At 38.6% G+C, this 25877-nt stretch overlaps 1 protein-coding gene across 5 annotated transcripts in view; it reads left to right on the top strand.

Moving 5' to 3' along the window:
* Dock3 (dedicator of cytokinesis 3) overlaps nt 1-25877 on the top strand; it is a 322288-nt gene that overhangs the window by 63630 nt on the left and 232781 nt on the right. For all 5 annotated transcript variants that reach the window (XM_076917344.1, XM_076917346.1, XM_076917345.1 and 2 more), the window contains exon 4: nt 16688-16743. In XM_076917344.1, coding sequence (XP_076773459.1) covers nt 16688-16743 — 56 coding nt within the window. The remainder of the gene's footprint in view (nt 1-16687; nt 16744-25877) is intronic.

Raw genomic sequence — 25877 nt, 5'->3', positions numbered from 1 at the left:
GTTTCTCTGTGTAGCCCTGGCTGTCCTGGAACTCACTCTGTAGACCAGGCTGGTCTCGAATTCAAAAATCAGCCTGCCTCTGCCTTCCAAGTGCTGGGATTAAAGGCGTGCACCACCACTGCCCCGGCATACCCAGATGTTTTTATGTGTGTTAATTATCAAATTTAAGTCCTTGTATCTGCAAGGCAAGCACTTTATTCCTACTGAGATTTCTCCTAGCCTTAAACATAATTATTTTGATTATTTGTTGATTGATAATAAAGTACTTTAGAATATCATGGATATTAAATGAATAACCATTTTATCTGTCATGATACTGTGATTTGACTGGGTGAACTCACAATTATTTTGATTCTGTTAGGTTACCTGTAGCTTTAGTTGTCTGGGGTCCCACTTGGCCATCTTGGCAGATGGCTATCACCTCCTTCACTATTTCTTCTTCAATAAGATATTGAAACCATACATTGTGCATTAATTTGAAACTTTAATCATAAAACATTTAATTCTGTGATTACTTTCTTATTTTGATATCAAAATACTACTAGTAGAATCAAGATAGAAAGGTGCCATAGATCTTAAATATCAAGATAAATAGCATATAATATAAATTATAGATATCCATTATTTTCTAACAGTTCTTATTAATTAATGTTTTAGCTTTTGGCAATTTTGTCACTATATTTTAAAAGTAGTGTACAAGTAGAAACCTCCCAAATCACTTGTTCTCATATGGACCATTATGGTAATTGGGTTTCTCTACATGGTCTTTAGGTGTCCTTTCTTCTAGCTTCTTAACAGATCTCTCCAAAAAGGTCACTAATTTTTTTTCCTTTTTAAAAAAATTATTTTAAACTCCATATTTTAGTCCTCTCCTGGTCCACCCTCTGACTGTTCCACATCCCATACCTCTTCCCCACTCCCCTGTCTCCATGAGGATGTTCCCCCCCTCCACCCTACCAGCTTTCTAAACTCCCTAGGACCTCCAGTCCATGGAAGGTTAGGTGCATCTTCTCTGACTAAACCCAGATTCCAGTCCTCTACTGTATATGTGTTGAGAGCCTCATATCAGCTGGTTGTATGCTGCCTGGTTGGTGTTCCAGTATCCGAGAGATCTCTGGGGTCCAGGTTAATTGAGACTGCTGGTTCTCTTACAGGGTCGTCCTCCTCCTCCTCAGCTTCTTCCAGCTTTCTCCTAATTCAGTCACAGGGGTCAGTAGTTTCTGTCTATTGGTTGGTGCAAATATCTGCATGTGACTCTTTGAGCTTCTTGTTGGGTTTTTCAGAGGGCAGTCATGATAGGTTTCTTTTTGTGAGCACTCCATAGCCTCAGTAATAATGTCAGGTCTTGAGGCCTCCCCTTGAGCTGGATCCCACTTTGGGCCTGTCACTGGACCTTCTTTTCCTCAGGTTCCTCTCCATTTCCATCCCTGCAGTTATTTCAGACAGGAACAATTATGGGTCAGAATTTTGACTGTGGGATGGCAACCCCATCCCTCACTTGATGCCCTTGTCTTTCTGCTGGAGGTAGGCTCTACAAATTTCCTCTCCCTAGTGTAGGGTATTTCATCTAAGGTCCCTCCCTTTGAGTCCTGATTATCTTTCACCTCTCAGGTCTCTGGTACATTCTGGAGGGTCCTCCTAACCTCCTACCTCCTGAGGTTGCATATTTTCATTCTTTCCGCTGGCCTTCAGGGATTTCAGTCCTTTTCCCCCATCCAATACCAGATCATGTTCCCCTCTCTCTGTCTCTCCCCATCCTCTTTCCTTCCCAGGTCCCCCTCCCCTTGTGGTTGATTTCTTCTCCATCACAAGTGGGACTGAGGCATCCTCACTTGGGCCCTTCATCTTGTTAACCTTTTTGAGTTCTGTGGGCTGTGTCTTTGGTATTCAGCACTTGAATGCTCATAACCTTACACCTGTTTTAAAATTTTTTTATTATGATATAGTTATTTGGATTTTGTGAGTTATTTTGTGTTTAGTTTTTGAAATAGTTTGACAATTAAACAGAAATGTTAAACTAAGCAGTGTTAGAAGTTTTTTTGTGTCCAATCAGATTTATTATTTTTATGCATATATAGTACATCTGTAATTATATATTTTAGTAATATAAACTTTCTAGAATTTTAGGTGGCTATAGGATTTACTAGTAACATATATTCATATCTTAAGTTTGTATTGCTATTCCTTTTCAAAACACATCAAAACCAGTTCAGATTTGTCAATAAAGTTCATATACAGTCTGAATAAAACATTGCAGCTTCCTTATATTACAGTCATTGGTTAAAACATCATTATAAATATTCAAGAAGCAATTTCTTGTCATCTGATATATATGTGAGAGTTATGCTTTCATTATTTTTTGGGCTTAGGCTATTTGATAAATATAGATTTGAGTTTATATCATTTAAAGAAGGAATTATCTGAAAACTTCTCTGAATTATGTAAAGATATCTTCTTTTCTCTCAAGACTTCTAACTTTTTTGTGGTACTTGGGATTGAATTCAGGGTTTCAGACAGGCTAGGCAAGAACCCAACCCCAGGCCAAGAGTCTTAACTACTGATGAATACAAATATAATCAGAATATTAATAAGTTAGTAGCTTTCCTTTAATGGGCAATATATGAGCATGTGAATGTGTAGGACAGAAAACAACCTTGGATTCAGTTTACTGGAAAATTTAGTAGAAAATCTCAAATGTTCCTGAAGTACCTATGTCATGTATGACTTATAGCACTAATGTATTAGCCACAAACCCTCTCTATTTAGACGTAGTTTATGCATCTTTCATTTCATTGTCTTTAGTCTGTTAGAGGTGATATGAATAGTACCTACTTACTTAATGTAAAAAGGACACCTGAACACCTGAATCAGCCACACCTTACCACATGCTCATGGAAACACTTGGAATGAATGATTTTAGAGTTAAATTGTATCAGTAATTACTTTAAAATTAAAAAAATTATATGTATTGTTGTTTTGCCTGTGCGTATGTCTGTGTATTTGCATACCTGGCACCTGTGAAAGTTAGAAGATCCCTTGGGACTGGAGTTACAGACAGTTGTGAGCTGCCATGTGGGTGCTGGGAAGTGACCCTGGTCTTTTGGAAGAGCAGCCAGTGCTCTTAACTACAGAGCTGTCTCTCCAACCTTAATACTTACTTTTCATAAAGAAATAAATAAACAAATAATAAAATAAATAAATTAAAATTTCAAAGCAGAATTGTACATTAAATATAATTATAACACCAAAATTTAAATCCCAGTTTAAAATTTAATCCCAGTTTAAATGTGTTTAAAACATTAAATAAGTTTAAAACATTATTTTGACTATTCTATGTTATTAATATCTAAAGATAAAATAACTAAGGTGCCTTATTTTTTAATCTTATTTTCATTTGGACTTTAAAAATTTAATTAATTGTTTTATTTTATTTTATTTTTTTTGGGACAGGGTCTTATGTTGCTCTGGCTGTCCTGGAACTTGCTTTGTAGATAAGGCTAGCCTTGAACTCAGAGACTGCCTAATTCTGCCTCCTGAGTGCTAAGACTAAAGGCAGGCATGTGCCACCATACCACTTCACCTAGCTAAAACATTAAATTTTTTAAAATTAAAACATAATTACACCATTTACCCCCTCTTCCCTCCAACTCCTTCCATGTCTGTCCTGCTTCCCAAAATTCATGGCCCTTTTCTCTTTAATTATTATTGTAATACATAAATATATCCATGTATATATGTAGACTTGGTTTTTGAGTAAATACTTTTTATATTCATTCCAATCCATATTATTTTCACTTTGATTTTTCTGGTGTTTTCCAAAGTATATATTTTAGACAATAAACCTTTTTATATTTATACAGTTGAATTATCTAATGTTAAATAAAGATTGAGTGAAAGCTAAAGCATTGAACACTCAATAGGCTTTTCTTCCAGTGTACATTTGCTTAGTTACAGTAAAGACTGATAGAAGTGCTGCCCTGCTGGCTGTTTCTTTAGTCACACAGAAATCATAAGTAGTGTTTGGGGAGATGGCTCATTGGTAAAGTGCTTATTGTGCAAACCTGATGACCTGAATTCAAATCCCTGAACCCACGTAAAAAGCTGGGTGCAGTAGTAGTGCACATGTCTGTAATCCTAGTATATTCCTATTGGGAGAGCGGAGGTGGAAAGAAGAGTAGTTCTAGGAGATCAGCATACACAATGGCGAACAAGAAAGTACTTGTCTCAAACAAAGTGGAAGGTGAAGACCCAATGTGATACCTGAGGTGTCATCTGATATCTACATGTGCTTGGGGACACACACACACACACACACACACACCTCGACACACACACATATATAGAGGTTATCGTAAAACTTGTGGGAGTTAGTCTTTCTTTCCACCATGTGGTCCTGGAGAGAACTCAGGTTGTCAGACTTGGTGTCAAGTGCCTTTACCCACTGAGTCATCTCTTTAGTCTTCAGCATTTAGCAGTAGGTAGTAAGTGGCAACAGTTACAGTTCCCAAAGCCTTGTATGATAGACCCAGGGTTCCTAGTATGTGTCTCTTGGGCATTGAGTGTCAAAGTCCTAGAGCTTGGCAGTTCTCTGGAACTCCTCCAATAATCATTGCCCATAATCCATTTGCTCTGGCTCTGCATAGCCATATCTATACTTCTATTATTTTTTTGTCCTCTCAGATACCTGTTTCCCACAATTTCTGCCACTGACCTTTCTCTGGAACTCTTCAGCTCTTCAGCCACTTTCTTTCCAGTATTCTATCTTTTTTTATCCAGTATTTGTTATCACTGCTGTGGCTGTTGTTGTTGTTGCCACTGCCATTACTACCACCCCATTTTTTCTTTTTGGCTTTTACCAGCTCAGCCCTTCTATTTATAATAAAGATCCAATTCCCACGAGGAAGAAGCCTTTTATTAGGCACAATTTTGCAACACCACAGGGGACAGTACAAGAGGGTGTCTTCCAGGTAGTCTATTTATATAGTCAGTAGAAGGTAACCATTCATTCAAATGAAGGATTGTTTACACTAATCAGAAGCATTAGCTAGGCCACCAAGGGAAGTGCTCACTCTCTGGTATGTTATAATGAAGATGACTATAAAAATCTTTTGGAGTGCCACTTTCTAAACAAGGTATCTGGAGTGGTTACTCCTCAGCCATGCTGTGGTTGTAATGGTCCTCTGCATCTGTTGGAGTGTCCTCAGAATGGTTGTGTTTAAAACATTTAAGCTTCTAAGAGGACAATGTGGCCAATTGACAGTAAAGGATTTCTTGGCTGGCAGTTGCTCTCTTAAGGCTCCTATGTATAATGAAGGGGCCTGTTAATCATGGTTATCAAAATATTAAATAAAATTTTATAGTTTTTAAAGAATATACCCAAAGTATTAAAGAATAAGAGAACAAAATAAATAATGAAAAGAAAAACTACTATTATTACAGTTTTTGGTTTCTATAGAGTATATGCTTAAGAGGGAAAAAATGGCTCTGTAAGAGTTGAGATTTACTTCTGTTATGTTATTTCAACGATACATTAGTTATCAACAAATGCCTAGAACTACATGAGTTAGAGAAGGGGTCTTTTATATGGTAGAAAAATTTACAATGCATATTTAAGAAACAACAAATAATGTAAGCCAACTAGAGTACACTGTTAAGATAATGATGGTTGGTATGCTAGGAAAAGTAAGTCAAGCTTGTATTTAGAGTATTATATGCCAAAGAGTAAAGATAATGATGTGGACTTTTGGCTTTCTTGCTGGTCAGCTGAGTTCCACATGTGCTGTTGTCACATAGTATTCTAACATTCTGCTACTACAGTGAAACACAGAAGACAGTAAAGAGGTTTCTTTTGGCACATAGTTTTAGAGCTTCAAATCTCATGATCAGGCAGCCTGTCAAATGGCATTGTCCAGGGAGCATGTGGTTGGACACTCTGTACAATAAGAACTAGGAAGCAAAGCTGGGAAGGCTGCATAGGTCAGGACACCAGAATTTCCCATGAGTTTGCTTTACTTTCTAGAGAACTCATTACTTCCCAGTAATGTCACCCTGGGGACACATGAACTTTAGGGATGAAAACCATAGTACACAGTATAAGACTTACTAAGATAAAAAACTCAGGTGATAGTAGATGCTGGCAACAAGGATGGGGAGAAAGAGGAACATTCCTCTTCTGGGATTGTTGGTGGGATTGCAAGATGGTGCAACCACTCTGGAAATCAGTCTGGCACTTCCTCAGAAAATTGGACATAGCATTACCCGAGGACCCAGCTATACCACTACTGGGTATATACCAGAAGATGCTCCAACATATAACAACGACATATGCTCCACTATGTTCATAGCACCCTTATTTATAATAGCCAGAAGCTGGAAAGAACCCAGATGTTCTTCAACAGAACAATGGAGTACTACTCAGTTACTAAAAACAATGAATTTACGAAATTCTTAAGCAAATGGATGGAACTAGAAAATATCATCTCAAGTGAGGTAACCCAATCACAAAAGAACACACATGGTATTCACTCACTGATAATTGGGTATTAGCCCAGAAGCTTGAAATAGCCAAGATTCAACTCACAGACCACATGAAGCTCATGAAGAAGGAAGACCAAGTGTGGGTGCTTCGGTCCTTCTTAGAAGGAGTAACAAAATACTCATGGGAGCAAATATACAGACAAAGTATGGGACAGAAACTGAAGGAGGGGTCCCCTGGAGACCATTTCACCTGGGTATCCATCCCATGTGCAGTCATGAAAGGTAGACGCTGATGTGGATGCCAGGAAGTGCATGCTGGCAGGAGTCTGATATAGCTGTCTCCTTAGAGGTCTGCCAGAGCCTGACATGTACAGAGGCGAATGCTCACAGCTAACCATTGAACTGATCAAGGGGTTCCCAAAGGAGGAGTTAGAGAGAAGACTGAAGGAGCTGAAAGGGTTTGTGGCCCCATGGGGAGAGCAACAATACCAACCAACCAGAGCTCCCAGAGTCTAAACCACCAGCCTGGGAGCACATAATGAGGGACCCATGTCTCCAGCTGTATATGTAGGGGAGGATGGCCTTGTTGGGCATAGGTGGGAGAGGAGATCCTTGGTCCCATGAAGGCTAGACACTGAGTGTAGGGGAATTCGAGGGTGGGGAGTAGTTGGGGGCACATCCTCATAGAAGCAGGAGGAGGGGGGATGGAATAGGGGGTTCCTGGGTGTAGGGGAGATATGGGATAAGGGGATAACATCTGAAATGTAAATAAAATATTCAATAAAAATTAAAAATTAAAAAAGATGCATATTGATGAATTTGTAGATATTTTCTGAGGTGTACTCTACAGTACTACAGTGAGTAGTAGTTTCAGTGAGTTAGGTGGGGAGTAATGAATCAAGATTGTGAGGTATTGTTCAGCATTGTTAAGTACTAGCGTGGGAAGTACATTTTGAGACAGGGTCTTGCTATTTAGTTCAAGCTGGCCTCAATTTTAGTAACCCAGGCTGAACTTAAAAGTTTAGAAGCTCTGCACAAGTACAGTTAAACATCATTGGAATTGGTAGTTTATTGTTGAGATTTCTTCAAACCTTTATTGTAAATACCCTTTGAGTGATTTCTGTAATCACTTTGTTGAGGTCCTTTTTCTCTGAGTAGAAATTGTATGTAGATAAGGAGTTCTGCTGGCCTCGGCAGCCTTTATATCCCTTGGCATCTGATAGCGGTGAGTGGCAGCAGCAGACAAGAAGGAGCACCAGCAAGTGTTTGCCTCTACTTTCATACTCTTGTTTAAGGTATGAGGTACTAGGACCGTTTACTATATGCAGCTCGTGTTCAGTGTAGCTTATAGAGGTCTGGGAAGTTAGAATTCCTTATGTAACAGTAATCCCTTGCTAATGTAACAGTTAATAAACCTAGGCATTGAAACTCAACTTTTGCTGTGTATCTCTTGGTTCCTCCTCTTATGTGGATATCGAAGCACCAAGCAGTTCCACTGCTGCCTTTTCATCATCTCTGCTGATGTTGTTTCCTTTGTGACTCATCTCAGCTCTATTAAAATTAGGCAAGAAAAGCTCTTAATCTCTAATGCTGTGTGTGTATCATCACTCTTCCCTCAGAAGACATGGTTATTAAATGAAAATCTCTATGCCAGGCGTGTGATACTGCCTCACAAGTTTATTAGTTAGGGAGGCTCCCAAGTTTGATTTGCATTTCCCCCTGGGGAATCTATTAAACAAGCTTTAAAATAGTAGCAACAGCTAAATCACACCTGAGATGCTGAGATCCCAGAACTGGTCTTGAGGTTGTGTGCCACAGTAGTTAGATTAGTGCTAGAGTAACACTCTCACTGGGAAAAGGGGGTGACAACTGGTTGTCACTCAGTTCACAAAATGTGGTGCCTCAGTAGTCCCAGTCTGGTACTAGGACCCCGGTACATTCCTAGAAAGCTGCTGATCTCTGTTACTTGATGAAAGCTTGGAAATACTGGTTCTACTGCCATGGAAGGAAGCAGCAGTAACAGCATCAGCAGCAATACCAGGGCAACTCAACCACATAGCAAGAGTGAAAGGGGAGAGAATAAACTTCCTCTAAAATACACTTTTTTATCTGGGCTCCTACCAGAAGGTGCTATCCACAATTGGAGTGAGTCCTACAATGATCAGGACAGTTCTTCAGATGATACTCCCTACTCAGCTGATTCTAATTTGTGGCAGGTTGACATTAAACTAGTCATAATAACATCTACAGGTATTCATCATTTTTCATATTTTTATTGACCATTAATTTTTCTTTTTTTAAGAAAAGGGATTTTATTTTATGCATATATAAGTGCCTACATGTATTTATGTGTACCATGTGCATGACTAGTGTTCATACAGGCCAGAATAAAGTATCAGATCTCTTGGATCTGGACTTACAAACAGTTATGAGCTGTCATGTGACTGTTAGGAACTGAATCCAGGTTTTCTAAAAGAGCAGCCAGTGCTCTTGACTGTTGAGCCATTTCTAGGTCCTTGCTTTTCTTCTTTTGAGAGCTGTTTACTCAATTTATTTACATACTTACTGATTAAATTGATTGGCTTGTGGGTTTTTTCTTTTTTCTTTCTTTCTTTTTTGGGTTTTTGGTTTTCGAAACAGGGTTTCTCTGTATATCCCTGGCTGTCCTGGAACTCACTCTGTAGAACAGGCTGGCCTCCAACTCAGAAGTCCTCCTGCCTCTGCCTCCCAAGTGCTGGGATTAAAGGTATGTGCCACCACTGCCAGGCGGGTTTTTTCATTTTTGATGTATTCTAGATATTAATCTCATGAGATGAGTATATGACAAAGATTTTCTCTAGTATGTGGACTCCTTCTTCACTGGTAACTGTTTCCTTTGTTGTTTTTACTTTATTTTATTAGACTATTTTCTTCCTTTCTTTTTTCTTCCTTTTATTCATTCATTCATTTTTTTTTTTTTTAAAAAGTCAGGCTCTTTCTGTACAGTTCTGGCTGCTTAGGAACTTCATATATACATTCATTCATTCATTTTTTTTTAAAAAGTCATACTCTTTCTATATAGTCCTGGCTGTTCTGGAACTTCATATATAGATCAATCTGGCCTGGAACTCACCAAGTTCCACCTGCCTCTGCCTCCAGAGCGCTTGGATTAAAGATGTGCCCTACCACACCTGGATATTTTTATTAGCTTTTTTAGGTTAATATACAAAGTAATGGGACTCTACCAGTAAGACCATCATATATACTTTTTTGAATATTTTATTTATTCTTTGAAATTTCTCAGCTGTGTAATGTATCTGATAATAACATTGCCCTTCCCCCTCTCTTGACTTTCCACCTTCTTCATCATCTCCTCTTCTTCCTTTTTCTCTTTTTCATCCTCTTCTTTTGGTAAGTAATCCATTGAGTTTAGTTATCGCAGCTTGTATGAACATAGGTTTGAGGCTACTCACCAGAACAAGAGCAGCCTATTAGCAGCCACATCCCTCTTACTCCCCCACCCCACAAATACAACTCTCCCTCCTTGTAGCCATAGCCAATAGCTCTTTGGCTAAGAATGGAGCCCCAGGAGTCCTTCCCCTTCTCATGCTTGAATATTGATTAGCTTGATCTTATACAGATCGTGTTCAGGCAACTACAGCTGCTGTGGTTCATGAGTATAATGCCTATGTCATGTTGCAAAGACAGAATTTCATAGCACATCTCCTCATTCTCTACCTCATAACGTTTTATGTGCCCCATCTTCTGTGATCCTCCCTGAATGATGTGTATATATGTATTCCCCTCCCCATTCTGGTTTGTATTTGTTTATGTGACTAGTTTGATATAAGTTAGAGTTATCTAAGAAGAGGTACGCACAGTTGAGAAAATGCTTCCATAAGGTTGGTTTGTAGGCAAGCCTGGGGCATTTTCTTGATTAGTGTTTGTTGAGGACGTTCTAACTCTGAATAGTGCCATTTCTGGGCGTGTGGTCCAAGGATGTATAAGAAGGTAGGAAGAGTAAGCCATAAGCAGTGTTCTTCCATAGCCCCTCTTTCAGTTCCTGCTCCAAGTTTCTGTCCTGCTTGAGTTCTCTGCCCTGACTTCTCTCAGTGAAGGACTATAGTGTGCACATTCCTCCTAAGTTGCTTTTTCATCATGTTGTATCACAGCAATAGTAGTAACAAAAAGAGTGTGGGTGTGTGCTCTTACATAGAGCTGAACAATCATGGTCACTTACTTTTAACAGTTTAACCAGATATGTGTTTCTGTATTAACTATTTATCACAGCAAAAAGAAATTTCTCTGGCCAAGGTGGATAGCAGCACTAGTGTATAAACATAATTTAGGAAGCAGTTTGACAACATGTCAGTTTCCTCTCCAGAGGCAGTGGGACCTGGGAGAATAGAGCCAATAAATGAGGCAGATAAAAGTCTCATGCAATAGCCAACTTTATTCAGAGCATCAGACAATTTATACTCTGAAGGTTAAGAAGAGTCATGTGAGTAAAGTGTACAATTGCTGGCCAGCAAACCACATGTAGTGGCAAGCTGCTTGCAGCAAAAACATGTTTTGTTTTTCTAGAGAGACACATAAACAAATAACAACCAGTTGTAGTGAATAATCTGAAGTAAGCACACTCTTTTTTCCCATATGTGGGAGGGGCACAAAAGCATAATCTAAGAACAATTTTGTGTTTTTAAAGAAACTGAGGTCACAAGACTTCAATGTTTTAAAGTTTTTATTGTAGAGATTTTTTTAAAAGAAAATCTCCCCAATGAGGCTTGTTTTTAGCTTAAAAATTAAAAAGTAATTAAAATTAAATTAAAATTAATTAAAAATAAAATTAATAAAAATTAATGAATTAAAAATTAATTAAATTATCTTGTAATTTATGTTCATTTATGTGCCTGTGTTTGTGCATACATATGTACCAGTGCTCATAGAATGTAGGCAAGGGCATCAGATCCCCTGGAGCTCAAGCCATAGGAGGTTGTTAGCCCCTGACATAAGGACAGAGGACCAAACTCCATTCTGCAAGAACACACTTTTCTCCACCCTCCCTTCTCTTTTAAAAACCATTGAAAATGAGTTATTTTTCCTAATTTCTTTTTTGGCCACTTTGTTACTGGTGTGTAGAAAAGCTACTCATTTTTTAATGTTGCTTTTTGAATTTTGCTGCTTTGCCAAAAGTATTTATCAGATTTAAGAGTTTCTGGTGTCCGTACTATCCTCTAAATATAAGATCATGTCTTCTGCAAATGGGGATGATTTAACCTCTTTCTGTCCTATTTTAATCTCTTTTGTTTTTTTCTTATTACACTAGCTAAAGTTCTGAGCACTAAATGTTAAGAGTGAGCCCCTTTGTGTCACTTCATATTTTGGAAGAAATATTCTTAGTTTCTCCACTTAATGTAATATTAGCTTATAGTTTTGACATATATAGCCATTATTGTATTGAGATATGTTCTGTCTCATCCTAGTTTCTTATTTTATCATGAAATAATGTTGGATTTTTGTCAAAATGCTATTGAGATGATCATTTTATTTCTGTCCTTAAGTCTTTTTGTATAGTGTATTATCTTTATTACTTTGCACATATTGACCCAATTATGCATCTAGGAGATGAACAGAGATGTAATATTGTAATGTGATCTTAAATTTGCATTGTGAATATTTTGTTGAGAATTTAAAAATCTGTGTTCATTAAGTAAACTGGGCTGTAGTTTTTGTTGTATTATCTGGTTTTGCTATTAATAATACTGATTTCACAGGAGTTTAGTAGTATAACTTCCCTTTGTATTTTGTCAAACAGCTTATGAAGTTCCCATTAAATTGATGTTAGGTATTCCTTAAATATTTGGTAGCAATAAATCCTTTTGCTCTTGGAATTTTTCAAGTGGAAGTTGTGATTACTACTTCACTCTTAATGCTTCTTATGGATCTGCTTAATTTGTTTATACTTTAAATTTGGAAAACTACAGCTGTTTAGGAATTTAATTATTTCTTCTGGATATTCCTTCTTTTGGAGTATAAATTTTCAAAAATATTTTCTCATAATCCTGTGGATTTCATTGAAATCTGTTGTAAAATACCTTTTTCATATTTAATTTTATTAATAACAGCTGTCTCTTTTGTTTAGCTTGGCCGAAGTGGCTTGTTTATTTTTATAAGAATAACTCTTTGTTTGATAGATTTTATGTATTGTTCATTTAGCCTGTGTTTCATTAATTCTTGCATATATATATATATACACATATATATATCTCATATATAATATAATATATACATTATTTCTTGAGGTTTGGTGCATTTGGGTTTGGCTTCTTGTTTCTCTACATCTTTGAAGTACAACATTAAGTTATTTATTAGAGAATTTTTAAATGTAAACACTTGTAGATATGATTCCCTCTCAGGAGTGCTTTGCTCTATATCAAAGGTTCTGGGATGTTGTGCTCTCTCAATTTGATTCTAGAATATTTTAAATTGCTTCCTTGATTTTTTTACTGTTCAGTCAAGATTGTTGTCCAAGTATTTGTGTAGTTTTTTTGCTGTTGATTTCTAGCTTTATTCCACTGTAATCTGATAAAATACAAGGAATTATTTTGATTATTTTTGTATAGAATAAGGCATTTTTGTTTCTTAAAGTTTTTGTTCTTTATTCCTGTATCCATAGATCAAACAAGTTGTATTTTTCCAAGTATTGATTTAGATGGAGATGTTAAGAATCACCAGTAAGTTTTACAAACACTTAACAGTCGGTGACCTCTTTAAATGTAATTTAATAATTACTATAAGCTAAGTATAGTAATTTAATGCACTAAGCTAAATATGCACAAAGCCTGCATATTTTGAATTATAAAAGTAGTTTGTATAGTTTACTGGATCAAAACCATATGCATAATTAAGTATGCATTTCTACAATGAATGTACTTACAGATATGTCAGTAAAACACTACTCCAAATACTTGTCCTGGCATCAGCTTTGTAAGCACTGCCATTCCTGCTACTGAAAACATTTATTTTTAGCTTTAATATTATCAAGGAAGATGAGGTCTGCCAAAACTTAACAAATATATTGTAAACACCAAAAGTTTCAAAAGATTCTCCCCAATACAGAAAAACTATATAACCTTTAGATTCTTTAAAATACTTTTTTTTTTGGGGGGGGGGTGTTGTTTAGTGGGGAATTTAGTGAAGAACGATAAGTACCTTTTAGAAAAATAACAACCCTACTCTTTAGAAAATAATATTAAAGCAAATACTCCACTAAGACGTAAACATTCTCACAAAAGCATTGTTCATATAAGCCAGTCACTGGGCTAATATCTAGTTATCAGTGAGTAAATACCATGTGTGTTCTTTTGTGATTGGGTTACCTCACTCAGGATGATATTTTCTAGTTCCATCCATTTGCCTGAGAATTTCATAAATTCATTGCTTTAAATAGCTGAGTAATACTCCATTGTGTAAATGTATCACATTTTTCTGTATCCATTTCTCTGTTAAAGGACATCTGGTTTCTTTCCAGCTTCTGGCTATTATAAATAAAGGTGCTATGAACATAGTAGAGCATATGTTCTTGTTATATGTTAGAGCATCTTCTGGGTATATGCCCAGTAGTGGTATAGCTGGGTCCTCAGGTAATGGCTATGTCCAATTTTCTGAGGAGCCACCAGACTGATTTCCAGAGTGGTTGTACCACCTTGCAATCCCACCAACAATGGAGGAGTGTTGAGAACCGCACTACCCCACATTTGGGGGCCAAAATGTCTCGGACCGCTCTGTCAATGTTTGAACCTGCACTGACAAAAGCCTTGGGGGCTAAGTTGTTAGAGCCTGTACTGTCCCAAGCTGCTCCATCCGAGGGTCAGGGTTCAGCAAGAGAGAGAGTGAGGACAGACACGAAGAATGGAGACCAGACAGAGTGTGATTCAATCCCGTTTAATCTTCAGTCTCTCTTCTTAGTCCAAGTTCCAAGTCTTGAGTTCCTAGTTCCTAGTTCCTAGTCCCTAGTGCCTCCAAGTTCCAAGTTTCTTCTTTCAAGTGCTAAGTGCCTAATGTCTAATTCCAAGTTCTTCTTCCAAGTGCCAAGTGCCTAATACCTAATGCCTAATAATTGACTCTAAGTTGTACTGTAAGTTGTACTGAGCTCTTCTGTTTACCTCTCGCCTTTTATATGTCTCACTTCTAAGCCACGCCTCTAAGTCAGGCATTTAAGTCATGCCCTTAGGCCTTGTCTCTAAATCTGATCTCTAAGACACACCCTTAAGTCACACACCTTTAAGTCTCACACACCCAAGGGAAAATCCTGGGTATCTAAAGCAAGATGTTATCAGAGTGTGCTCAGCTGTTGTAGGCTAATATAATCAAATCTCTTGTCAGGGTATATGGCTCAAGATGGCTGCAAGGATGATAGCCACTTTCTGTCGGCTCCCCACAGAGGAGTGTTCCTCTTTCTCCCCATCCTAACCAGCATCTGCTATCACCTGAGTTTTTGATCTTAGCCATTCTGACTGGTGTGAGGTGGAATCTAAGTGTTGTTTTGATTTGCATTTCCCTGATGACTAAGGATATTGAGCATTTCTTTAGGTGCTTCTCCGCTATTCAAGTTTCCTCAGTTGAGAATTCTTTGTTTAGCTCTGTACCCCATTTTAAAATAAGGTTATTTGGTTGTCTGGACTCTAATTTCTTGAGTTCTTTGTATATATTGGATATTAGCCTTCTATCCCCACATTAATCTCATGAAGAAGACCAAAGTGTGGGTGCTTCGGTCCTTCTTAGAAGGAGTAACAAAATACTCATGGGAGCAAATATACAGACAAAGTGTGGGACAGAAACTGAAGGAGGGGTCCCCTGGAGACCATTTCACCTGGGTATCCATCCCATGTGCAGTCATGAAAGGTAGACGCTGATGTGGATGCCAGGAAGTGCATGCTGGCAGGAGTCTGATATAGCTGTCTCCTTAGAGGTCTGCCAGAGCCTGACATGTACAGAGGCGAATGCTCACAGCTAATCATTGAACTGATCAAGGGGTCCCAATGGAGGAGTTAGAGAGAAGACTGAAGGAGCTGAAAGGGTTTGTGGCCCCATGGGGAGAGCAACAATACCAACCAACCAGAGCTCCCAGAGTCTAAACCACCAGCTTGGGAACACATAGTGAGGGACCCATGTCTCCAGCTGTACATGTAGGGGAGGATGGCCTTGTTGGGCATAGGTGGGAGAGGAGGTCCTTGGTGCTGTGAAGGCTGGATGCCCCAGTGTGGGGGAATTCCAGGGTGGGGAGGTGGGAGTAGGTGGGTCGGTGGGGGCACATCCTCATAGACGCAGGAGGAGGGGGATGGAGGTTCCTGGATGGGGATGGAAATGGAGAAAGGGGATCACAACTGAAATGTAAATAAAATATCCAATAAAAAACCAGTCACTGCCTTTAATAACTATTCAGGCCACTGTTGTCTAAAAACCTCAGAATACATAAAGCACAAATCTCAACTTTCTTGAAGTTAAAAGGACATTTATTCTCCACATGTTATACACATATGTTATATACCTATAGCTTGTATGCACAAATCTACTTAACATATGGATTACTTTATTTTTTATAGATGGGACTACATGGTTTGCAGTACTTTAACTTATATGTAGTCATCAAAACACACTAAGCAATTTCACTACAGTAAGATAAGGCTTCGAGTTAAGAATCTAAAAAGAGAGACCTTTTTATTTGGTGCCTAGTTGTCAGGTTATTACTGTAGAAACCAGTTACAATATATGGTTTCCAAGGGAATTTACAAAAGGTGTCAGGACCTATAGTTGGCTCTGTCACAAGCCTTTTAAGCCCATTTCAATTTTTAGCCCAATTCATAGTAAATAAGTCTTTAACTGTAGCAGACCCCCCTGGGGCCTTTTGAATAAAGAAGAAAATATCTTCAGCTTGCACTCAGCCTTGGCTTCTAATTACCATTGCCTTGTGAGTGTTTTTTAGTGACCAACTCTTACAAAAAGATCTTTTTTTTTTTTTTTTTTTTTTTTTTTATACTGAGGATACAGTTTAGTTACACATGGTTATAAAATCCCAACCTAATCCTCTGCATTTAACTCTGTATTCCTTGATGCACAAAGTGGCTGTTTTAATAGGCTATCTACTGCATTTCAATTCTCTTTTAATACATATGAGATATTAATCACACTTTATATTTTATTAACTGGAATTTTTTTGTTTGTTTTACAGGGGCTCTTCCCTGCGAATTATATTCATTTGAAAAAGGCAATTGTCAGTAACAGGGGGTGAGTAATTAACCTAAGTTACTTTATAATTGTTAGAGGTTTCAGAAGATGTCTGACCTGGTTTATAGTTTAAAATATATTATTGGCAAAATTTTTAAAAATATGCTGTTATTATTATATAGAATCTTGAAGTCTAAGACTTTAAAGCCATATTCTGGATAAATACTTTTAAATTTTGTTAAAGCAGCTATACATGTAGTGTTTTCATAAGTACATTAGGTACAGCTTTGAGACTAATCATATGTAGACTAAGTATTAGAGAGAAATTTATTTCACTGTTACGTGGCAAAGTGAAGGAAACTTTAAAATTTTTTCATTTATAAGTAGAGATTAAAAAATATTTAAAGGTATACCTTATGGATAGAAAACATGTATACAAAATGGATATATTAAACCACACATTTGAAAAACAAAAATAAATTTTTGTTTTGTCTTTGAGACAGGGCATCCCTGTGTACCCCTCATTGGCCTAGAACTTGTTATGTAAACCACACTGACCTCCAACTCAGAGACCTACCTGCCTCTTCCTCCAGCGTGCTAGAATAAAGAATATACCACCACAATTTAGTATTTTTATAGGATTTCTGAGTGTACAAATGCGTGGTTGTACCTAACTTGGACTCTTTTTCTTTTGTTTGTTTTCTCAAATTTTGATATGTTTTTGTTTTATCTTATTATATTTTATTATTATCCCTTAAAAGCCTGTTTGTGTTTTAATGAAAGACAGGGCAGAGAGGGTATGGATCTGGATGGGTAGGGAGATGCGGAGCAACTGGGAGGAGTAGAGGAAGGAGAAACTAATCAGGAAATGTGAGTAAAAAAATATTTTCAATAAAACAGATTTAAAATAAAACATTTTAAAAAGTCATATCCAACAACACAATAGCAAGAAAAACAAAAGCAATCTTCACGGAAAAGAGATGATAAATAAATATGCCAAATTCTAATATTTGTTGTTTTACATGTTGAGAGTGCTTTTTAAGATATTTGTTGTTGATATTGTATACTACTTTATAAAGTTATTTTATTTTTCAAAATTCGTTTTAAAATGGAAAATTTAAGTTCTGTTTAATTTTCAACTAAGAAAACTTTTGACTGGAGATTGAATCAGTAATGTAGTCAATTTAAAGTTGAGTTGTGAAAAGAAAATACATTAGTGAAATTATGAGGTGGAATGTAATATAAGATGTTATTTGTTCTCATGTTTAAAATGTGAAAACCAAGACAGGAAGTAATGATACCAACCAGATAATGATTGTTGCGGCCCGAGCTGCCCCATGTTTGGGGGCCAGAAATGTTGAGAACTGCACTACCCCACATTTGGGGGCCAAAATGTCTTGGACCGTTCTGTCAGTGTTGGGACCTGCATTGCCAAAAGCCTTGGGGACTAACTTGTTAGCCCGAACTGCCCCAAGCTGCTCAGGTCCGCTGGTCGGGGTTCAGCAAGAGAGAGAGAGAGAGAGAGAGAGAGAGAGAGAGAGAGAGAGAGAGAGAGAGAGAATATGGACGGATTCGAGGAATGGAGACCACACAGAGTGTGATTCAATCCCGTTTATTCTTCAGTCTCTCTTCCTAGTCCAAGTCCCAAGTCTTGAGTTCCTAGTCCCTAGTGCCTCCAAGTTCCAAGTTTCTTCTTCCAAGTGCTAAGTGCCTAATGTCTAATTCTGAGTTCTTCCTCCAAGTGACAAGTGCCTAATACCTAATAACTAACTCCAAGTTGCACTGTAAGTTATACTCTCTAACCTAATTCCTAGTTCCAAGTTGTACTCCTGAGTGCCTAATAATCTGTTGCTAGTGTCTACTCCTACTCCTAGTGTCTGAATCTCTGTTACTCCAAATTGTTCTGAACTCTCCTTCTGCCTCTTGCCTTTTATATGTCTCACTTCTAAGCCACGCCTCTAAGTCAGGCATTTAAGTCATGCCCTTAGGTCTTGTCTCTAAATCTGATCTCTAAGTCACACCCTTAAGTCACACCCCTTTAAGTCTCACACACCCAAGGGAAAATCCTGGGTATCTAAAGCAAGATGTTATCAGAGTGTGCTCAGCTGTTGTAGGCTAATGCAATCAAATCTCTGGTCAGGGTATATGGCTCAAGATGGCTGCAAGGATGATAGCCGCCTTCTTTCGGCTCCCCACAAATGATAACAGCAGTGTTGGTCTACTTCAGTGTCTTGGATACAAAGTACTGTAGGATAGGACACCAGATCCCTGGGGCTGGAGGAATGGGTCTTGAAACTGGAGCACAAGCATTTCAGGAAGGGGACAACAGTGCTGCTACTGCTACTTATGAGTAATGTGGCAGTAAGGGCAGACTCTACTGGTGCCAGAGACAACTGGATGCTACAGCTAGTTTTCATTGGTAGAGAATTGTTTATAGGAACACAAAGAAACACATTTTAAAAACTACCTTTCTAATGTCTGCGGCTGACAGCAGAGGGCATGTGCATTAAGATCGGTGCTAAAGGTTAGACTGGAAAGTGGTAGTAATTAGTAAATCATTGGTCTGACTTCCAAGGCAAAATGTGTTATTGGAGAATTATAAGAATTATAGGATTATGATATAGAAATTAACAACATTATGATGTAAAACACTATTAAAATAATTCTTTATCTCCCCTTTTTTTCTTTGTGTGTTGGGAACTAAACAGATATGTGATAAATAAGCACTCTATCTCTGAGCCACATCTAGAGTCTCTGACTTTTTTTATCTTTAATCTTTTTTTTTTTTTTTTTACAGTCTAATTGTTATCCCCCTCCTTGTCTGCTTTCCAACAGTTCCTCATTCCATTCTTCCTCCTCTCCTGTCTCCAAGAAGTTGTCCCTCTTCACCCTTTTAGGCCTCCCCACTTGCTGGGGCCTCAAGTCTCTCAAGGGTTAGGTGCATCTTCTCTCAGAGGCCAGACCAGGCACTCCTCTGCTATCTATGTGTTGAGGTCCTCAGACTAGCTAGTGTATGCTGCCTGGTTGGTGGCTCAGTGTTTGAGAGATCTCAGGGGTCCAGGTTAGTTGAGACTGTTGGTCTTCCTATGGGGTTGCCCTCCTCCTCAGCTTCTTCCAGCCTTTCCCTAATTCAACCATAAGAGTCCCCAACTTCAGCCCAATGGTTGGGTGTCAGTATCTGTATCTGTCTCAGTCAGCTGCTTGTTGGGCCTCTCAGAGGACAGCCATGCTAGGCTCCTGTTCATAAGTACATCATAGCATCAGTAATAGTGTCAGGCCTTGGAGCCTCCTCTTGAGATGGATCTCAAGTTGGGCCAGTGACTGGATCACCTTTCTCTCTGTCTTTTCTCCATTTTTGTCCCTGCAGTTCTTTTAGATAGGAACGATTCTGGGTCAGAGTTTTTGACTGTGGAATGACAAGCCCATCCCTCCACTTGATGCCCTGTCTTTCTATTAGAGGTGGGCTCTACAAGTTTCCTCTCTCCACTGTTGGGCATTTCATATAAGGTTCTTCCCTTTGAGTCCTGAGCATCTCTTACTATATCACAGCTCTCTGGTACATTCTAGAGGGTCCTCCCACTTCTCCCCCCACCCCCCAGGTTGCATCTTTCCATTCATTCTCCTGGCCCCCAGGGCTTCCCTCCTGTCTTCCCCCCAATACCTGATCATGTTCCCCTCCCCCTCCTCTCTCCCAGTCAGATCCCTCCCTCCCCCTGCCCTCTGCTTTCTTTTCCCTCCCAAGTGGAATTGAAGCATCCTCACTTGGGTCCTTCTGTTTGTTAACCTTGAATTCTGTGGATTGTAGCCTAACTATTTTGTACTTTTTTGGCTAATATCCACTTATTAGTGAGTACATACCATGTATGTCCTTTTGGGTCTGAGTTATCTCACTCAGGATATTTCCTGGTTCCATCCATTTGCCTGCAAAACTCAGGATACCGTGGATAAAATCCACAGAACTCAAGGTTAAGAAGCAGAAGGGCCCAAGTGAGTATGCTTCAATTCCACTTGAGAGGGAGAAGAAACTAATCACAGGGGGCTCTTCTTCCTCTTCCTCTGCTTCTGCTTCTTCTTCCTTTTTCTTCTTCTTCTTCTCCTCTTCTTCTACCACCACCACCTCCTCCTCCTCCTCTTCCTCTTCTTCTTCCTCCTTGCCTTCCTCCTCCTGCCTCCTTCTCTTCTGTTGCTGCTTTTCTTCCAGCTTTTCCTGTTGCTCTTCCTGCTCTTTGTTCTTCTCCTTCTTCTCCTTCTCTTCTTTTCTTTCTGCTTCTCCTTCTTCCTTTTGGTTTTTTAAGACAAGGTTTCTTTGGGTAGCCTGGAACTCACAGAAATCTGCCTACTTCTGTCTCTCGAGTGCTGGGATTAAAGATGTATCCCATACATCATCAATGCCTGGCTCTTTCCTCTTACTCTCTTACTTGAAGCTTTCAACTTAGGGATGTGTGTGTGTGTGTGTGTGTGTGTTTTAACAGAAGACAAAGCAAGCAGGTTTATTTTATGTGCCCAAGAGCACCATGGAAGAAATACCCAAATATACCCAAAGCAGCAATGAGATTTGAGGGCTTATTATACTATTTTAATAGAGGAAAAGAAAGGGCAAGAGGCACTTTAAAAGAATAAATGGGTTTTTAAGAGGATCATAGTGGTGGAGTGGGAAGAGACATATATGAAAACACAAATGACATCTGAAAAGTAAGTAGCCTTTGAGTATAGTTGGGAGACCTGATAGTTTACAGATAGTTTATCCTGTGTATTGTGTCAGCTTTGCCTGGTCTCTTATGATGCATCAATTTTAGGTTGAAACTTTTTTTTTTCTAAAAGGTTGGGGTTTTTTGGAGTTTTTAAAAGTAATCATAGTGTATCAAAACTGCTGAGTATTACAATTTCTTATTTTCTATAACTTGTGGAATGACATAAATGGAATGAAACAAATTTATCAGAATAGAAATATATCTAGGCTGAGGAGATGATATAGTGGGTAAAAATATACAAACATGAGGACCTAAGTTCAAATACTCAGAATCTGTGTAAAATCTGGATATATAGAATCAGCATATATAATACCAGTGCCTCTTTAGATAGATGAGAGATGGAGACAGGAGAATCACTGGAAGCTTGTGGGTGTGTTAGTTAGAGGTTTCTAAAGGAACAGAATGATATGGTTAAAAAAAATGTAATTTATTAGAGAAGCTTAAAGTCTGTGGTCAAGGTAGTTCAGTGATGGCTATTTCTTGTGGGAAAGGCAAATAATCTGGTAGTTGTTGAGTCCACAAGACTGGGTGTCTCACTGGGTGGTGATGGTGCTAGTGCATGTCTTTAATCCCAATACTTGGGAGGCAGAAGTAGGAGGATTTCTGGTCTATATAGACCAGCCTGGTCTCTGTATCAAGTTTCAAGACAGCCAGAGCTACACAAAGAAATATTATCTTGGGAACAAAACAAAAGCCCCAAATCAATCAAACAAACAAAAGACTGGAGACCTAGTGCTGGAGATGTGGCAAATTCCTAGAGACCTGCTACTGGTCTTCAGCGTATGTTAGAATCCCAGAGAAGTAGGTTCTGATACAAGCAAAGGAATACCAAAGCAAGACGATAGATGCATTTGCCAACAAGAGAGAGGGGAAGTAGGCAAAAATCAAAAGCTTCCTTCTTCCCTGTCCTTTTATATAGGCTGCTACTAGAAACTGGCAGACTTAGGGTGAGTTTTCGTATCTCAGATGATCCAGTCAAGAAAATCTTTCAGATGCATGCTTAGCTACTTGAGTTTTAGTTGATTGAAGATCTAGTTGAGTCAGCAACCAAAATTAGCCATCACAGGGCTAGAAAACATCAAAGAGACCTTGTATCAAAGATGAAGGGGGAAGTTGAAGACTCACACTCCAGGTTGTCTTCTTTTTTTTTTTTTTTCATATATTTTATTTACATTTCAGATGCCATCCCCTTTCCCCATTTCCCCTCCCTAGAAAACCCCTTTCCCATGCCCCCTTTTCCTTTTTGCTTTTATACATTTTTTTAAAATGTTAATCAAAGGCTTTATAAGTTTGGTAATGCTCAATCAGAAGTGTAACCCAATATCCAACCTAGATATATAAACTATCTTTGACTGGTGGAGACACGTGAATATCTGCCTCTATCCCCCCCCCCCATCACCTAGCTTCACCCTTCCTGTTAAAAATAAAACTTTTCTCTCAAAATGCAATTAGAGCATAGTTATTCCTAATTGTACTAGTGAGGTACAAGATAGTCCTAATACCCAGTCCATCATTTTGTTGACTAACCAGAACCTCTGTCATCTGTCCTAACTAAAGCACTTTGTTTTGAACTCCAGGTTGTCTTCTAATCTCCACATGTGTACTGTTATACACTTGCTTGTATTCACAGGCATGAGTGCACACACACAAAATATACATATTGTATATACACAGAGGACACATTGTGTGTGTGTATGTGTGTATCTTTTTGTTAGTGGTAGAGAAATTGTTATTTTGAACTTTTCATTTTCAAGATTTTGTTTCTTTCCTTGTTTGAGACCCCAATGTCTGTCTTGTAGTTTACATATCTTGCACTGTGCTGTGTCATTCAATTATTCTCCTGTATTTTCTTGTGATGGATAGGTAGGACAGGTATTAGCCATAAATCATTGTCTAAAATACATTTCCTATTTAATTAAGGTACCCAGTTATGCAGTACAAAATTGTATTAATTACAGTGGGTCTTTTGGACTAAGTCTGCTTTATTTTTGTTGTCAAAAATCACCAAAAGCTTAATTTAAAAGTTTATTTGCAAGGATTGACTCAGTGAGAGTAAGAGTACTTGCTAAACAGGATGAAGACCTGAGGTCAAATCCCCAGCATTCTGTGAAGATCTGTGTGGTCACAGGAGTCTGCCCCACCTCTGTGCTGTAGTGGATAGAGATAGTGGGGTGCTTGCTTGGGTTTGCTGGCTGCCAGCCTAGCTGCAGGTTTCTTGAGAGGCTCCATTTTAAGGGATAAGGCAGAGAGTGAAATCAGGACTCTTATCATCCTCCTCTAGCCTTCACCCTCTGTTGGACACCCCACAAACATGTGGTAATGTACTATGCAATTACACTACATATACAGTTGTAAAATAAATGAAAAAATGAGAAAAAAAACTATAATTTATTTATTTTGCCTGTCTGGAATTCCGTTGTCTCCTTTTGAGTTTTTTTCCTATTATCTGGAGAAGATAGTGCATGAACTAAGTTTGTAGTAATACCTGGCCTTTAAAAAATAAGTCATATTTACATACCTCCTTCTTTAAGTTGTGTGTTTACACATCTTACTGTAATCTCTAATATCTATGTCTGATTAACAGCCAGTTTTGCTTAACTGAAAGCCACAGTACAGCTTCTGTCTAGTCCTATGCATCCTCATTCCCATGCATTGTGTAGTAATCCTTAACATGGACACAATGGCCTATAGTCTTTTCCTTTGTTCTTTAACCTTCTTTATCAAAAAAATGCATTTTGTATCTATAACTTTCTACATACACGTTTTTAGGTCTAAAAAGTTAAAGCATCTCTCTGTGTCTCTGTCTCTTTCTCTCTCATTCATTCTTTCTTTCTTTCTCTCTCTCTCCCTCTTTCCCTCTCCCTCTCTTCCTCTCCTTCTCTCTCTTTTTCTCTCTCCCCCTTTCTCCCTCCCCCCCCTCCCCCCGTGTGTGTGTGTGTGTGTGTGTGTGTGTGTGTGTGTGTATCTGTCTTAGGAGTGCCAGAAGGGTGTGTCTGATCCCTTGAAGTTGTTGTAAGTTGTCCAGTGTGGGTGCTGAGCAAAGAACTCTGGTTCTCTTCAAGGAGAACAAGCACATTAATATTTGAGCCATTTTATAGCCTTCTCTGTCTTCTTGCATTTGATGGTTTCTTTCTGTCCTTTAGAAAACATATATTTTTTAACAAAAATACATATATTTCAAAGAAAATACAGGATGTAACCGCTTGCGGCCACAGACAAACTGGGTTCACTTGAAAGGGGGGCTGGAAATGAAAAAAGGGGGATGGAGAGGCGAGAGAAGCATGAAGCCAAGACAAAGTTTTCTGATCAAGGATCGAAATTTAATATTAAGCTCTTCTAATTTAAAGGGAAAGCCCCACTGAACCCAGAGATGGATGGGGGAATCCATCCTTTGTCACTGCTGGAGATGTCTCAAGGCAAGCTCAGCAGGAAGTTTATTCTTCTAAGTTCCTGTAGCAGGTTGTACATGCAGCCAAGGTGGGTAACTCCACCTAGGTCCTATTATTTGGTCTTTGTGGTAAACAAGGTCTTTCAGGCCTGCTCAAGGCTGGGTGGAGGGCACAATTCAGCCTTATCAGTTTTTTAAAGATAAGCAGTGCCAGCAGCTGGATGGGGCACAAGTTTTCATCCTGTCTAGGGTAAAGAGTGGCCAGGTGACCATGCCTGGTTTATCTTGGTGTTTGTATTGCTCCTTATTATCCATCATGGAGAACATATATAGCATTATTGATGTATGCCTCTGTCTTAGGTCTATAGGAGCTCAAGAACACTCTTACCCATGTTTGACTACCGGCCATCTATGGCACACTCTTTTCCATACAGACCAAAGCCACATTCAGACCAAAGGACCTGTGAACATGCACTCAATGCAATTCTTCATAGCGATGGATAACTGCCATAGTGAATAGCTGAGCTTGCTAAGAGCGATCCTGTGTGAAGGCAACCAATCTGTTTGAGATACAAGGTTCAAAGGTTAAAAGCAACAAGATTATCCAAGCAGTGTAGAAAATAAAAGTTGTAAGCGGGAATGTTCCAGGTAAGTGGCTACCAGGTATATAGTGGTGGCATTAAGTATTGATTAAAAAAAGCTTACTCTCCAGTAAGAATGGAGACTATATGCCAGGTTAACTCAGCTGGCTGATAGGGATTTTGAACCATCTTCATCATTAGTATCATGATTATTAGGCTCAAGATCTGTGTCCACTTGATGGACCAATCTTTCAGGCAGCCACTGGGCTCCATTTTCTTTTTGTGGAAAAACACAAAGACCCACGGCCCCAAATTAAAACAGGGTCAAGACCATTCCATATATTAGTTAGGGGCTGTCTCCATTTGACTCTGGCAAATGAGCTGGAAGTGACCGGATGCCAGTGGCAATCTGCTGCAGACTGACCTTTAGTATCAGTCTGCAAAAATTTAAAACAAATAAGACAAAGGCAAGGT

This window comes from Arvicanthis niloticus, chromosome 21, assembly GCF_011762505.2.
Source record: "Arvicanthis niloticus isolate mArvNil1 chromosome 21, mArvNil1.pat.X, whole genome shotgun sequence".
In the NCBI taxonomy this organism is placed as follows: Eukaryota; Metazoa; Chordata; class Mammalia; order Rodentia; family Muridae; genus Arvicanthis; species Arvicanthis niloticus.
The sequence above is the reverse complement of the archived record's forward strand: the minus strand, read 5'-3'. Positions and strand labels throughout refer to the sequence as shown.